Raw genomic sequence first — 16,523 nt, 5'->3', positions numbered from 1 at the left:
TCTGAATTGTTATTTAAATTATAAAATGTGAGTATAAGAAAAGGCAGTCATGGACTTGTTTTAAAGATACAATAGCAGGGCATCGCTTTTCGGCCTTTTGGCTAAGATCAAGTATAAAAACGCAGTAGCAGGGCGCCTGGGTGGCTCAGTTGGTTGAGCGTCCCACTGTGGCTCAGGTCATGATCTCACGGTTCGTGAGCTCGAGCCAAATGTTGGGCTCTGTGCTGACAGATCAGAGCCTGGAGCCTGCCTCAGATTCTGTGTCCCTCTTTCTCTCTCGCTCCCTCCCTCACTCGCTCTCTTAAAATGAATAAACATTTTAAAAAATAAGTAAATAAATAAATTAAATAAATAAATAAAAATATAATAGCTATTTGGCTCTTGATTCCAACTCAATCTCATTGTAACCTGAAAATGACCACCATTGCTGATGGCTGCTTTCAATAGGGAGATACAGTTAGCTTTTGTAAACTGAATCAATACCTTTAACCTCATCTGAGGTGAACCTCCTTATCACTAAAATGTGAATCATGACAGCTCTCTACTACCTAATTAGGGCTGTGATTATATTACATGAGGGCAGGCAGTAGAAATATAACATGGAAATGGAAGACAATATAATTAATAAAAATAAAATTTCAGGAGGCAAACCATCTACATAGATAGGAATTTTAGTATATTTAGGGATATTGTCTACATTGACTTCAAAGGTTCTTCTGTGTCATCTTTGGTCCTTGGATTTAGCCCATCTACCAGTAAGTAAGCAATTCTAGTATTAGTTTGAACCCCGGGGTAAGACAAAACAAATACTAGCAAGAAGATTTTCTGGTTAGACAGACATTTATTTTCTCAACACCTGTTTTCTTTCTCCCAGAAATTAACACAAGCTCTTCTTCAGTAATCCTGTATCGAATGAATGGTGGAAGGTCTCCAGCCATTGACTTAATTTCATACAACATGAGGGGCAACTATTTAAGGGAGAGCTTCCCAAGATTCTCCATTTTGCCATCCATTAAAAAAAAGTTAAATATTTATAAGGTGCAGTGGGGTAAACAGATGAGACTGCCCTGGGCCCTACCCAGCTGCCCCCACGGCTAAGAAGATCACACCGTAGTATGTGGGTATGGGAGAGGAAGTAACAGGTAGAAGAGAGATGTCAGATGGATCTCGGTCTACACGTGGACTCTAAAGGACTGACGGTGGTTACTGGAGTCTTGTGCTGAGAAGCCCACCTCGGCTCTGGTTGCAGGTGGGGTAAATTATACCATCATCTAGAAATGTCTGCATGGACACAGGATACGCTATAATAGTAAGTTATGTTTTGCCATTCCTGGATTAGAAATATTCACCTACAAAGACATTCAAAATGTACTAATGGAGACAAATAGCTAGACACATGAAAAGATGCTCAACCTCACTCACAGTAGGAGAAACACAAACTTAAACTATAACACGGTAACAGCGTACACCTATCAGATTGGCAAAAAATCATGGGTGTAAGTAATATACTCTGTTGCTAAAACTGTGGGGAAATAGGTCCTCTCACACATTATTGGTGGAATTGCAAATTGCTATGGAGGGCAATTTAGCAGTATTTATTACATCTGCAAACCCATGTGCCTTTGACTCAGCATTTCTACCTCTAGGAGTTTTTCCTAAAGATACATTCACTCATATGCAAAACAGCGTGGACCCATGCAGCTACGGTGAATGGTTATGATGAAGGAAGACTGAATATAACCTAAATGTCCACTGCTATGGGGCAAGTTAAATCAATTATGGTGGTGGGGGGGGGGGGGCGGACCTTGTGCCCAGGAATACCACGAAGCAGTACTGTGTTCTATATGCTGATAGGGAAGGAACTCCAAGATCCACTCTTCTTCCATCAAAGGTTTTTACAGCCAAATGTTAGACATGTCCCAAAGTAGAGAGGCTGGAATGTCTCCCTTTGCATTCCCTCACATCACTCTGATTGGACAATGTTACCTTTCTTGGTTCACCTGGCTCTTTTTCCTTGTAATCTCTCTCTCTCTCCCTCCCCGCTCCTCTCTCTTTTTTTTTACTTAAGCCTTCTGAAGTAAATCCACTACATTATGTAATCTCACCCCAGCATACTTCAGTGTGTCTCTCGGGAGATTATGAATATTAGACTTAACTATAACGCCATTATCATGTCTGATAAAAATCAACAATTCCTAGGTATCTTAGATGCAGTCTTAAAAAAAAAAAAAGCAAAACAAGATGCAGACTAGTGTGTGCATCATGCTACCATTTACATAAAAAAGGAAATATCTGAATATGTATTTTTATTTCCTTCTAGCATATAAAACTTCTGTGGAAGGATACACAAGAAACTAAAACTAGCGGCTGTCTGAAGGAAGAAGTAGGTGGCTGGGGTCCAGGGTGAAACAGAGACTTTCCACTGTGTACCCTTTGATATACGTTCATTTGTGAACCATGTGAATGCAGTACCTGTGCCAAAAACAGAACAGATTTGTATTATGATAAACTGTCTTTGGTTTTTTTGTATTCAGTGAAAATTGTTGGCTAGAGACAGACACTCTACCAATGGATTTTCCTAATACCCTTTCCGTGACTTTTTCCAAAACCTTACAACAAAATGAAGAAAGCCGAAGTGGAGCTGTAAAACCAACACATACTCATAAACGAGGTATCTACACTGGCATTTATCTACACTGGTTTGCTATAGATAGGTCCTTTTTTTTTTTTAAATTTTTTTTCAACGTTTTTTATTTATTTTTGGGACAGAGAGAGACAGAGCATGAACGGGGGAGGGGCAGAGAGAGAGGGAGACACAGAATCGGAAACAGGCTCCAGGCTCCGAGCCATCAGCCCAGAGCCTGACGCGGGGCTCGAACTCACGGACCGCGAGATCGTGACCTGGCTGAAGTCGGACGCTTAACCGACTGCGCCACCCAGGCGCCCCTAGATAGGTCCTTTAACCACTTGATGGTTTATCCTGTATCTAGAGGGAAACATAAGCCAGACTCCTATCCTAGAGTCCGGTTGTATCTAAATTCATGCATTTTAGGGGTACCTGGGTGGTTCAGTCAGTTAAGCATCCAACTCTTGGTTTCAGCTCAGGTCATGATCTTACGGTTCGTGAGATCAAGCCCGCATCGGGCTCTGCACTGTCAGCTTGGAGCCTGCTTGGGATCCCCACCCCCTTCTCAAAATAAAGTAAAAAAAATAAAATAAAATAAAGTCATGCATTTCAGAAATAAAATAAAAAATAAAATGAAATTGTATTTTCTCAAATTCTGAGTATTAAAAATAGAAGTACTACATAAACGCAGGGTGAATTCAAACTTCCAAAGCTACATATGGTATAACGTCTCAAAATTCAAACAGTACACTTTTTTGTTGGCAGAATTTCTAAACAGAGAACTGCCACTAATTCTGGTCCAAAGACCATTCTGTACAACAGGCTCTATATCTCCTGATTCCTTACCAAATAGATACTATACAAATTCAAAGCAGGGTTTATATAAAGCTCTCAACTGCAGGGTAGGGCCGGGCATTATGAGTTCTAATTCTTTTGATCATTCTTCGCAATATTTATCATATCATGGAGCTGCTGACAATGTTGACCATTCAATATATGTCACTGGCCATTTAAAGAAATACTACACATACACTAAAAATTAAAATAAATGGCAACTTGTCAAGGACCCTACTCATGATGTGCAGGACGGATCTGAAAGGGGAGACTGAGGGAGGGAGACCAATTAAAAGGCCATTTCCAGAAAAGTAACTCCAGGGTATAGACTCTTCATTAAAATTATTGATTCCCTACAAGTTATTTAACAAGTGCTTACATTGGTAAATGAAAATGCATTGATATATGCAATCTAAAATTTTTGTTAATGTTTATTTTTGAGAGAGAGAGAGAGAGAGTGTGAGCAGGCAAGGGGTAGAGAGAGGTGGAGACACAGAATCCGAAGCAGGCTCCAGGCTCCAAGCTGTCAGCACAGAGCCTGACACGGGGCTCGAACTCATGAACTGCGAGATCATGACCTGAGCAGAAGTCAGATGCTTGGGGCGCCTGGGTGGCGCAGTCGGTTAAGCGTCCGACTTCAGCCAGGTCACGATCTCGCGGTCCGTGAGTTCGAGCCCCGCGTCAGGCTCTGGGCTGATGGCTCGGAGCCTGGAGCCTGTTTCCGATTCTGTGTCTCCCTCTCTCTCTGCCCCTCCCCCGTTCATGCTCTGTCTCTCTCTGTCCCAAAAATAAATAAAAAACGTTGAAAAAAAAAAATTAAAAAAAAAAAAAAAAAAAAAAAAAAAAAAGAAGTCAGATGCTTAACCGACTGAGCCACCCAGGTGCCCCCGATATGTGCAATCTAAAGAAATAAATGTTTTGTTTCCCTTGAAATACACATATTCAAAATAGTAGATGAAATTGAAATAGCTCTACTTAAACTTTATATTAAACAGTCTCTAACAATTTGTGTACTTCATACCTCCTGCCTTTTTCTTGTTCATCTTTGAAAAAGCTGGTGCCTCAAATTTTGTAATTTAATGTGGGACAGGATTGGGTGGAGTAGAATTAACTTTAGACTGTCCACAATAAAATGGCTTGTTATGTTAAGTGAAGATAACATTCTTATACTTACTGATTTTTTAGTTTTTCTGCTGTGCGTATAAACTCCGCTTTTTTTGTCCGATTAACTTTCTGCTTCCAGTTTTGAAGCTGAAAAGGACGAATCCCACCTGAAGTACCAAGACAGCTATCGTTCTACGTGGAGAACAAAACCAAATTTAGGGTAAGAGGTGAAGGCAGAGTTTCTTTCAGAGACATAACGTCAATAATGAAGTTTCTCTCAGGGGATAACTTGGGGGCTGATCTTATTTAATTTTTAGAAATATATTTTGTGGAAGAAGGAATATCTTACCTTAAAATGCTGAATTACTGAGTAGGAAATGTTAAGTCTCCAGGGATTCCTATAGAAAGGTCTAATTCTTCCATTCAGCCATTTAGCAATATATATTGAACACTTAACGATGTGACCTGTGGTGCACGAGACACCAGGGAAACAATGATGACCCACATGAATATGGCCCCAGCTTTAAAGTCTAGTGAGGGAAACAAATTTAAAAAGAAAAGAGTAAACAAGCAAAAAAAAAAAAAAAAAAAAAAAATCACCCATTGCAATAAGTGCTACTAAGGAAATAAAAAGTACTGAGATAGAGATAATAGGTCAAAAGGTTGTTTTTTCAGTTAGAATTAGAATGGCCACAGAAGTTCTATTTGGGGGGATGACATTGAAGACTGGAACCAGCCAGTAGGGAAAGAGGTCCCAGGGTGAGGCCCAGAATGTGAAAAAGCCCCAGGGCAAGAAAAGACCTCGGCTGGTTTCAGCAGAGAAAGGGCAACATGATATCAGAAAAGATGGAGAGCTTGGTACAAGATGAAGGTAGACGGGCAGGTATATCACATTGGCATTTTAAGTGACTTGGTGGGGGTGGGGGGGGATTCTGGAGTTTACTGGAGGGTTTTGAGCAGGAGAATACCATGATACATTTAATTTTTTAAGAAACTTTCTGGCCATTTTTGGAGAATAAACTGGTGGGAGGTGGGGGTGGAGGTAAAGCAAGACTGGAAGCATAAGAATCGAGGTGGTAGCTGGTGCAGCAATACAGATGAGGAACCGCGGTGTCTAGGACCACTGGGGTGGCGGATATAAAAGGAAGAAAACTAAATACATTTTGGGTCTATAAACAAGAGGAATTGCTGACAGATTGATGTAGGAGATGAGAGAGAAAGGAAACAAGCCTTTACATTTCTAGCAGCAGACAAAACAAAAGTAAAGAATTCAGGAAATATATTTTTCGTGGAGATATAGTTCAAATTACCATACAGTGTACCGATCTAAAGTGTACAATTCAGGGTTTTTAGTATATTTACAAATGTGTGCAAACATCACTACTATCTAAGTGCAGAAAATTTCCATCATACCAAAAAGAAACCCCATACCCGTTAGGAGTCACTGCCCACCTGTCTTCCCCACAAGCCCCTGGCCACCATTCAATCTATTTTTGACTCCATGGATTTGTCTGTTCTGGACAATTAATATAAATGGGATCATACAATGTGCAACCTCTTGTGTCTGGCTTCTTTCACACAGCATCTTTTCAATATTTACCCACACTGTACCATATATCTGTACTGTATTCCTTTTTATGGCTGAATAATATTCTATTATATGGATCTACCATATTTTATCTACTCATCAGTTGATGGGTAACGGGCTACTTCCACTATTTGGCCAACATGAATAATGCTACTATGAACATTTGTATACAAGTTTTAGTATGAATATGTTTTCTAACTCTCCTGGGCATACACCTTGCAAGGGAATTTTTGGATCATATGGTAACTCTATGTTTTACTTTCTCATTTTATTTTTTTTTTTTAAATTTTTTTTTTTTCAACGTTTTTTATTTTTATTTTTGGGACAGAGAGAGACAGAGCATGAACGGGGGAGGGGCAGAGAGAGAGGGAGACACAGAATCGGAAACAGGCTCCAGGCTCCGAGCCATCAGCCCAGAGCCTGACGCGGGGCTCGAACTCACGGACCGCGAGATCGTGACCTGGCTGAAGTCGGACGCTTAACCGACTGCGCCACCCAGGCGCCCCAACTTTCTCATTTTAAAAATTGGATTGTCTTTTCATTGTTGAGTTGGAAACATTCTTTATATATTCTGGATATATCCTTATCAGATAAAAGACTTGCACATTTTTCCCCCATTTTCTTGATAACATCCTTCAAAGCACAAATGCTGTCAGTTTTGATAATGTATTTGCTTGTGTATTCAATATCATATAGAAGAAACAATCAAAGGTCATGAAGACTCACACCTACACCTTTTTAAAGAGTTGTATAGTTTTATCTCTTAACATTTCAGTCTCCATCTATTTTGAGTTAATTTTTTGCATATGGTGTATGTGGATATCCAGTTGTCCCAACACCACTTGCTGAAAAACACCTTCTTTCCTTATTGAATTATCTTGACACCCTTGTTGAAAATCAATTGCCCATGAACATAGAGTTTACCTCTTAACTCTTTTTGATCTGTATGTCTTCTCTTTAATGCCAGTACCACACTGTTGATTACTGAAGCTTCATAATAAGTTTTGAAATCAAAAGTAGGGAGTCCTCCAAATTTGTTCTTCAAGACTGTCTTGGCTATTTTGCATCCCTTGCATTTCCCATATGAATTTTAGGATCAGTTTATCAACTTATGCATAAAAAGGCAACAGAGATTTTCATAGGAATTGCACTGACTGTGTAAATCAATCTGGAGAGTATTGCCATTTTAACAATATTGAGTCTTCATATTCATGAACCTGAAATGGCCAATGATGTAGGTCTTCCTTACTTTCTTTCAACGATGTTTTTCAGTTTTCAGAGTATAAGTTTTGCACTTCTTTTGTTAAATTCATTCCTATGTATTTTCTTCTTGTGATACTACTGTAAATGGAATTACTTTCTTACTTGCATTTTTGAACTGTCCATTGCTAGCATATAGAATTACAACTGATTTTTGTTGACTGCTTTTTAATCCTTCAACTTGCTGAATTTGTTTATTTGCTCTAGTAGTCTTTACATGAATTCTTTAACAATTTTTATATACAAAATCATGTCACCTGCAAATACGAATAGTTTCACATCTTCCTTTCCAGTTTGTTTTTCTTGCCTAATTGCCCTTGCTAGAATCTCCAGTGAATTAGTGGTGAGAATGTACATTCTTGTCTTGTTCCTGATCTTATGGGGGAAGCTTTTAATCCTTTGTCATTAAGTATTATGTGAGCTGTGGGCATTTTATAGATGCCTTACCAGATTGAGGAGTTCCCTTTTATTGCCAGTTTGTTGAATATTTTTTATCATGAAAAAGTGTCAGATCTTGTCAATTGCTCTTTCTAAATCTACTGAAATGATCATGTGGTTTGTCCTTTATTCTATTAATATACTCTATCACACTGATTGATTTTCATATGTTGAACCAACCTTGCATGTCTGGAACAAATCTCATTTGACCATGGTGCATAATCCTTTTCGTATGTTGTTAGATTTAGGTCGATAATATTTTGTTGGGGAATTCACATCTGTATTAAGAAATACTAGTCTGTTATTTTCTTTCTTGTAATGTCTTTGCCTGATTGTGTATCAGGGTAATCATAATGGTCCCACACAATGAGTTGAAAAATGCTCTCTCCTCTATTTTCTGAAAAAAGTTTATTACAAACAAAAAAATGTTTATATTGATTTCTATATTTACCTCTCCACTTACTTCACCAGTACTCTTTATTCATAATCTTCCTCAAGTAGATTTGAATTTCTATGTAGTCTTTTTATTTCAGTCTGAAAGACTTCCTTTAATATTTCTTGTAAGGCATATATGCTGGAAATGAAGTCTGTTATTTTGTTTATCTGGGAATGTCTCAATTTCTCCATTTTAGAGAATACTTTTGGTGGACATAGAATTCTTGACTGATAGTCCTTTTCTTTCAGCACTTTGCATCATGCTACTGCCTTCTGGAATCCAAGGTTTCTGATGAGAAGTCAGATGTTAATCTTATTGAAGATTCCTTGTATGTGTTCAGTTGCTTCTCCTTTGGTGCTTTCAAGATTTTTTTCTTTTTGTGTTTTTCAACAGTTTGATTATGGTGTGTCTAGGTATGATCTCTTTGATTATTTCATTATGTACTCAGAGTTCATCAAGCTCTAAAATATGTAGAATATTTTTCATCAAATTTGGGGAGTTTTCAGCCATTATTTCTTCAAATATTCTGCCCCTCCCCATTTCTCTCTTCTCCTTCTGAGACTCTCAGTCCAACCTTCATGGTGTTTCATGGGGCTCTGAAGCTCTTTCACTTTTCTTCTTTTTTCCTTCTGTTCCTTAGTCTGGATAATCTGAATTGACCTATGTTCACATTTCCTCTTTCTTCTGCCAGTTCAAATCTGATGTTCAGCCCCTTCGGTGAACTTTTCATTTGAGTTCTTATACTTTTTAACTCCAGAATTTCTATTTAATTTTTTTAAACAATTTAAATCCTTTTATAGGTATTTTTAATTTGGTGAGATATCATCCTCATACTTTCTTTTAGTTCTATAGCCATGGTTTCCTTTAGTTTTTTGAACAATTTAAAACTGCTTATTTAATTAACAAAAAACCATGGGGAAAGGGAAGAGGGAAAAAAGTTACAAACAGAGAGGGAGGGAGGCAAACCGTAAGAAACTCTTAAATACAGAGAAAAAAACTGAGGGTTGATGGGGGGGTGGGGGAGAGGGGAAAGTGGGTGATGGGCATTGAGGAGGGCACTTGTTGGGATGAGCACTAGGTGTTGTATGGAAGCCAATTTGACAATAAATTATACTTAAAAATAAAAAAGAAATAAATGAAACTGCTTATTTAAAAGTGTCTATTATTTTATCTAGTTTTCCTTTGCATGTCTCATAATTTTTTTTGTTAAAAACTTGACGTTTAGGGGTACCTGGGTGGCTCAGTCAGCTGAGCATCCCAACTCTTGATATGGGCTCGGGTGGTGATCTCACAGTCAAGAGATTGAGTCTTGCCATGGGCTCCTCACTGAACTGGATCCTGCTTGGGATTCTCTCTCTCCCTCTCTCATTGCCCCTCCCCCACTTGCATACATTCTCTCTCTCTCTCAAAATAAATAAACATTAAAAAAAAACCTTGACTTTTCCATTTGCAACTATGTGGATGGAACTAGAGGGTATCATGCTAGGTGAAATTAGTCAGAGAAAGACAAATATCATATGACTTCACTCATATGAGGACTTTATGACACAGAACAGATGAACACAGGGAAAGGGAAGCAAAAAATATATAAAAACAGGGAGAGGGACAAAAACATAAGAGACTCTTAAATATGGAGAACAAACAGAGGGTTGCTGGAGGGGTTGTGGGAGGGGGGGATGGGCTAAATGGGTAAGAGGCATTAAGGAATCTGCTCCTGAAATCATTGTTGCACCATATGCTAACTAACTTGGATGTAATTTTTTTTAATAAATAAATAAATAAATGAAAAAGAAAAGAGTAACTTTGGAGAGAATGGGATATAAATATCCTATTAACAGCAAGAACAAAACATTGGGGATTAACTTAATAAAAATATATAAAATCTATATGAAGAAAACTATAAAAGGATGTTAAAATATACTTAAAAGTAGATTTTTTTTTTAGGAAATGAAAAAAAAGCTACCATATTTATGAATGAGAAGCCTAAATATTTTTAAACGTGTTTTCTTCATGAAATATTTGTCAATTTCTTCTCATTCCAAATATTTGTCAATTTCTTTTCATTCCAAATACTTATCAATTTCTTTTCATTCCACTAAAAATGTCATTTTGGTAAAACAAAACAAAACACAAAACCCCTTGACTTTTAAAAAATGTATTATTTGGTAGCTCTGAATATGAGATTTTCTTCCATGCCTAACATGTGTTGTTGTTGCCCTTTGTTTAGTCACCTTCCTGAACTAATCCTGTGAAGTCTGTACTCTGTGAGGCAGTTAGCTCAGCTGTCACCTGACAGTTGACTGGTCAGAATGTTTCCTAGATGCCATGAACCAGTTTGCCTCCCAGCCTTTGCTGAGGCGGTCTGTGTGCGTGGCAGGACATACTGTCACCCCTCAGACGGAGAGTTTACAAGTCAACCTTAGTCTTCACTCGTCACCTGCACGGAGCTTCAAGGTTGGCCAACAATGAAAGTGTAGGGCCTTCTCACGCCCTTCCCTGGTGTATTAGTTTCCTACTGCTACTATAACAGCTCACCAGGAATCACTTTCACACAACCTCCCTGGCTTAACACAAATTTATTCTCTTCCAGTTCTGGAGGCCAAGTGTATAATTAAGGTGTGGACAAGTTTGTGTTCCTCCTGGAAGACTTCAGAGGAAAGTCTACTTCCATACTTCCTTTAGGTCCTTAAAAAGCTACCTTCAGCCTTGGCTCATGCCACTTTCTCACGTCACTTCTTCCTCTTGCTTCCACTGTCACATCTACTGCTGGCTCTGGCAGCATTCCTGGCAACATTCCTGTTATATGGACCCTGGTGAACACATTAGGCTCAACCATTTAATCCAGGATAATCTCCCCATTTTAAGATCAGTAATTCAATCACATCTGCCAAGTCCCTTTTACCATGTAAGGTCACATAGTCACAAGTACTGGGGATTAGAATGTGAATGTCCTTGGAGAGCCAAGATTCAGCCTACCACACCTGAACACAGACAACCCTATGCATGTGTGTAATTTTCTCTTCTTTTTTTTTTTAAGATTTTTTTTTTAACGTTTATTTATTTTTGAGAGAAAGAGAAAAAGACAGAGGGCAAGCAAGGGGAGGGGTAAAGAGAGAGGGAGACACAGAATCCTAAGCAGGCTCCAGGCTCTGAGCTGTCAGCACAGAGCCCAACATGGGGCTCAAACTTATAAACCACAAGATCATGACCTAAGCTGAAGTCAGACGCTTAACCAACTGAGCCACTCAGGTGCTCCTTTTTAAGGTTTTTTTTTTTTTTTAAGTTTATTTATTTAGGGCACCTGGGTGGCTCAGTCGGTTAAGCGTCCGACTTCAGCTCAGGTCATGATCTCGTGTTCCGTGAGTTAGAGCCCCATGTTGGGCTCTGTGCTGACAGCTCAGAGCCTGGAGCCTGCTTTGGATTCTGTGTCTTGCTCTCTCTCTGCCCCTCCCTGACTCATCTCTGTCTCTGTCTCTCTCAAAAGTAAATAAACATTAAAAAAAATTTTTTTAAAAGTTTATTTATTTATTTTGAGAGACAGAGTGTGCAAATGTGAACAGGGGAGGGGCAGAAACAGAATGAGAATCTCAAGCAGGCTCAGCACTGCCAGCACAGAACCCAATGGAGCTGGAGGGGAGGTGGGGGGGCTTGATTCCACGAACAGTGAGATCATGACCTGAGCCGAGATCAAGAGTCAGAAGCTCAACAGACTGAGCTACCCAGGTGCCCAGCATGTGTGTGATTGTCTAGAGGAAATCCCTTTTGAGTAATCATTTAAAGCCAGAGAAGGAATGTGCTTCTTACCAAAGGACTACTCCAAGCAGCCAAAGGCCATAATGTTTAGGCCATCAGAGGGAAGGTCACTGAAGAAACAAAACAAAACAGAAGACACAGCCCTTTCCTGGTAAAAGCAGAGACATACGCTAGTGTGATACTGTTACAGATACCTTTAAAACCTCATCATTCGACTATTAAACTGATTAAGAGGGAAACGGCATTTGAGAGGAGGGAGACAGACGCTGAAAGGCATCGGTGAGGATTATCAAGAAATAATATACAGATATTAGAAAGGATAGACAGGTGACATTATTACTTTTTGTTACGGGTAAGAAATTTATAGGGTTCCACACCCTAAGGAGGTTGTAGAATAAAGTACGATACAAACTGTTTCTAAAACTTCAAAGAGAATTTCTCCAAAATAACGTAAAGGAACCATTATGGACTGACTTATGTCCCTCCTAAATTCATATAGTGGAGCCCCAACCCCCTTTGTGACTATATTTGGAGATAAGGCCTTTGAGGAGGTAATTAAAGTTAAATGAGATCATAAGGTTGGGGTCCTATTCCAAAAGGACTAGTGTCCTTATAAGAAGAGGAAGAGACCGGGTGCCTGGGTGTCTTGGTTGAGTGTTTGACTTCAGCTCAGGTCATGATCTCGCGGTTCATGGGTTTGAGCATCGCATCGGGCTCTGTGCTGACAGTTCAGAGCCTGGAGCCTGCTTCAGATTCCGTGTCTCTCTCACTCTCTCTCTGCCCCTACCCCCGCTCATGCTCTGTGTCTCAAAAATAAACATTTAAAAATACTTAAAAAAAAAAAAAAAGAAAGAAAGAGGAAGAGACATTGGTGATCTCTGTCACTGCATGTGCACAGAGGAAAGGCCATGTAAGGACACATGAGAAGGCAGCTGTCTACAAGCCAAGAAAAGAGCTCACACCAGAAACCAATACTGGTGGTACCTTGATCTTGGACTTCTGGCTTCCACAATTGTGAGGAAAGTAATTTCTGTTGTTGAAACCACGCAGTCTGTGGTGTTTTGCCACGGCAGCCCTAACGGACCCAGAGAGGAATTTTAGATATTTAAGTGAACCTCTCCTACATCATGAGGTTGTCATTAGGAAAATTATGTCTCTTCAAGAAAGCATTAGTTGGTTTTACTATTAGAGTCACTAGAAATATTCATTCACTTAATCATATGACAAATATTCAAGTTCAGTGTTAGGCTGAGAATCTGCGTGCATAGGTATGTGTGTGTTACACTGAGGGAAGTACAAAGATGGATAACACATAATTAAAATCCTCCAAAACCTCACAATTTGGTACGGCAGTGACCGTAATTCCTTTTTAAAAGTCCAAACACCCTTGGATTCTACTCTATCAGTGCTGTCATCATCAACTGTGAGGCTCTACCCTTCCCCCAAGTGATGAGAGCGTATAAAGCAGGGTGTCTCAACTTCAACACTGACATTTTGGACTAGACAATTTTTCGTTTGGGCGGGGGTGGGGGGCTGTCCTTTGGCCTCTACCCACTAGTAGTACACCCAACACCCACCCCAGTGTGACAACCAAAAATGTCTTAAGACGTTGCTAAATGTCGGGAACAGATAAAACACCTGAAACAGCTCCACAGGTGACTCTGATCCAACCCCTGGAAAGGCAAATCTCTGGGGATCATCATGGTAGCGTGATAAAAAGGTTCATCAATTAACAATATTAGGCAACTTGTGAAAAATGCAAATCAGGAGGCAAAACATGGTTATAAGAATTTAGAGAACAAATCACTTTGAACTAGAATGAGCCAGAAATATTTCATGGAAAAAGCCAGCAAGATGGCTACACTACTAGGATCACACATGAAACAAATTTTTAAAAATTATTCAATAAATATTTTCTGTGTTATGTATTTTTATAAATTTTACATCCCCCTCCCCTCCCCCCCCCCCCCCGAGATCTCTGGGCCAGAGTTAGAATAATAAACAGAATTGCTGTGTGAAAACATTTGCCTGAGGTGGAATTTCCTGAGCTTATACAAGTAAAGACAGATAATCGCTGTATTTCCTTAGAGGAAGAAAATGATGGTACCTGTCCTCAGCTCACAACAGCCTTCCCTCAGTTTTGGATCGATCCTCAAATATTTAGGGAGTGCCTACTATGTTCCAGGACTACACACGATAGTGGACCTGGGAACACAATAGTGAATAAAACTTCCAAAAGTTTCTGCCCTCATACAGCTTACATTCCCACAGTGGGGGCGGACGTGTGGAGAAAAATGAAAATATGTAAGGTAGCATACGGTAATAAGGGCCATGGAGCAAAATAAAACCAGGAAAGGGAATAGGTCATATGCTAACTAAAGAGATTCGGTTTCGGGAGGTTATGAAAAGAATCACTGAGCTGATGGCATCTGAACAGAGTTACCTGGAAGGAACACAGTTAGCCATAGAACAGACCGGGAACAGCATTCCAAACAGAAGGAATAGCAATTACAAAGGTTATAAAGTAGGAGAGTGCTAGGAATGTCTGAGGGACAACCAGGAGGCCAGGATGGCTGCAGCCAACTCACAGCAGGGGACTGGAGAAGAAGTCCAGAGAAGAAGAAGAGAAGGGAGATGGTGGGGGTAACTCATGGGCCCTGTAGACAATGATAAGGACCTTGGCTTTTACTATGAGGGTTCTGAGCAGAAGAATGTCATTACTGGACTGAATCGCCCTGGCTGTTGAAAACACTTTAGGAAGGCAAGGCTGTTAGAACACAAAACAATTAGGAAAGTATTTCAGCCAGGGAGAAATGATGGTGGGGACAAGGGCAGTGGCACTGGAGGTGTTAAGAGTGGGATTCTGGATTTATTCCGCAGCTAGAATATGGAGGAACTGCCCATGCTTTGGGGTGTGGGCTGTGAGAGAACGAGCGCAGTTAAGGGCTTTGGCTTAAGCAATTGGATCCAATAATTCCCGAGGACCCTCTGGTCCTCACTGCAGAGAAAGGGGTCCTATATGCAGATCTCTGGAAACACATCTGCCTCGGACCACCCCATATTTATTCCTCCTTGTATTCCCGGCGAGGGTACAATAACAAAGCAGCCACCAATTACTTGGCACCGAATCTCTCTCCAACCAAACGCTGTGCGAGGGCCTTCCCACACATAAGGACTACTGCTCGGTAAGATGCAATGACCAGATCGTTTTTCGAGAAGGCACTGAGTCGCGGAGAGAATATGTTCCCCTCACAGGGCTAAGAAGAGGCAGAGCCAGGGCTTCCACCCAGATCTTACCTCGACTCCGAAACCACATGGAGGTAGTTCTGTAAAAGCAGATAAACGCACACGCCAAAAGCGCACAACGCCCGGCGTGGGCCAGACCGCGAGCAAAGGGAGGCTAACACCGCGCCTCCCGCCTCGGGGACCGTGCCGCTTAGGACACCTGTTCGGCGAGGGCCGGGTCCCCGTCCCGCCCCCGGCACCCATATCCCCTCGGGCCCACGCTCGCCGCCAGAGAGGCTTCTGGCCCTCCTCGATTTACCTGTTGCGGCACCGCCGCTGCTCCCATGCCGCTCCCGGTGGCCGCGCCCGCCCCCGCCACAGCCCCGGCTACCGCGGTGGCCGCCGCAGCCACCACGACCGTCGTCAGGGCGGCCATCTTTCCTCGCCAAGCTGTTCGGGCCGCAGCGGCCACCCGGGCCAGAGGGTTCGGGCCACGGGAGCTCCTAGTCCTGCAGACCGTTCCCCGTGCAACGGAGCTCTTCTCCAAGCAGAGCAAGACCTAGCCGGGACGCAGGGAGGGGCCGAGATGTGGGGCGGGGCCGGGGATCAGGGCGGAGCCGGAGCACAGGGTTGGCAGGGGGTGGGTACTGAGGGCAGGGCGGGACCGAGGGCAGGGCGGGGCTGGGGCATGGGGCGGGGCCGAGGTGCGGGCGGTGCCGAGGAGCAAGGTGGGGAAGGCGAGCATGGGGCGGGGCCAAGGGCTGGGCAGGGCCGAGATGTGGGGCAGGGCCTGGACTGGGCTGGGCCCGGATGCAAGGAAGGGCCGAGCTGGGAGGGGCTGGATCACAGGGTGGGGTAGGAGCTCTGGCCTGGCGGGAGCGCAGACGGGGTTGAGAGATGGGGTAGGGCCAGTGCGCAGGGTTGGTCAGGCAGGGGCCGGGTCAAGGTGTGGGGCGGGGCCAGAGCGCGGGACCGAGGCGCCCCAGCAGCCGTGTGGGGCAGGGTGGAGGTGGAGACTGGGTGGGATGCGGGGCGGGGGCGGAATGCGGACTGAGTTGGGCCAGAGTGCAGGCAGGGAGGGACCTGGGTATCTTCAGGGCGCGGCCAGATCACAGGTGTGGGCGGAGCAAGGGGCGGGGTGGAGTAAAGGGGGCGGTGCCTGAGTGCGGGGCGGGGCTACAGGCCAGAGCCTCACTATGCCACTGCGGGTTTGTGTAAACTTTGACCCAGCACTTGTCTACACTCCTTCAGCAAAATCT

General features: G+C 42.1%; 1 protein-coding gene across 1 annotated transcript in view; it reads right to left on the bottom strand.

The window, feature by feature from the left end:
* CCDC112 (coiled-coil domain containing 112) overlaps window positions 1-15,900 on the bottom strand; it is a 32,001-nt gene extending 16,101 nt beyond the window's left edge. Inside the window, exons 1-2 of the mRNA XM_058738710.1 lie at window positions 15,584-15,900; window positions 4,635-4,756 (exon numbers count right to left, since the gene is read on the bottom strand). Coding sequence (XP_058594693.1) covers window positions 4,635-4,756; window positions 15,584-15,700 — 239 coding nt within the window. The 5' untranslated portion in view covers window positions 15,701-15,900. The remainder of the gene's footprint in view (window positions 1-4,634; window positions 4,757-15,583) is intronic.
* Window positions 15,901-16,523: the final 623 nt, after the last annotated feature.

This window comes from Neofelis nebulosa, chromosome 1 (genome assembly GCF_028018385.1).
Source record: "Neofelis nebulosa isolate mNeoNeb1 chromosome 1, mNeoNeb1.pri, whole genome shotgun sequence".
In the NCBI taxonomy this organism is placed as follows: Eukaryota; Metazoa; Chordata; class Mammalia; order Carnivora; family Felidae; genus Neofelis; species Neofelis nebulosa.
The sequence above is the reverse complement of the archived record's forward strand: the minus strand, read 5'-3'. Positions and strand labels throughout refer to the sequence as shown.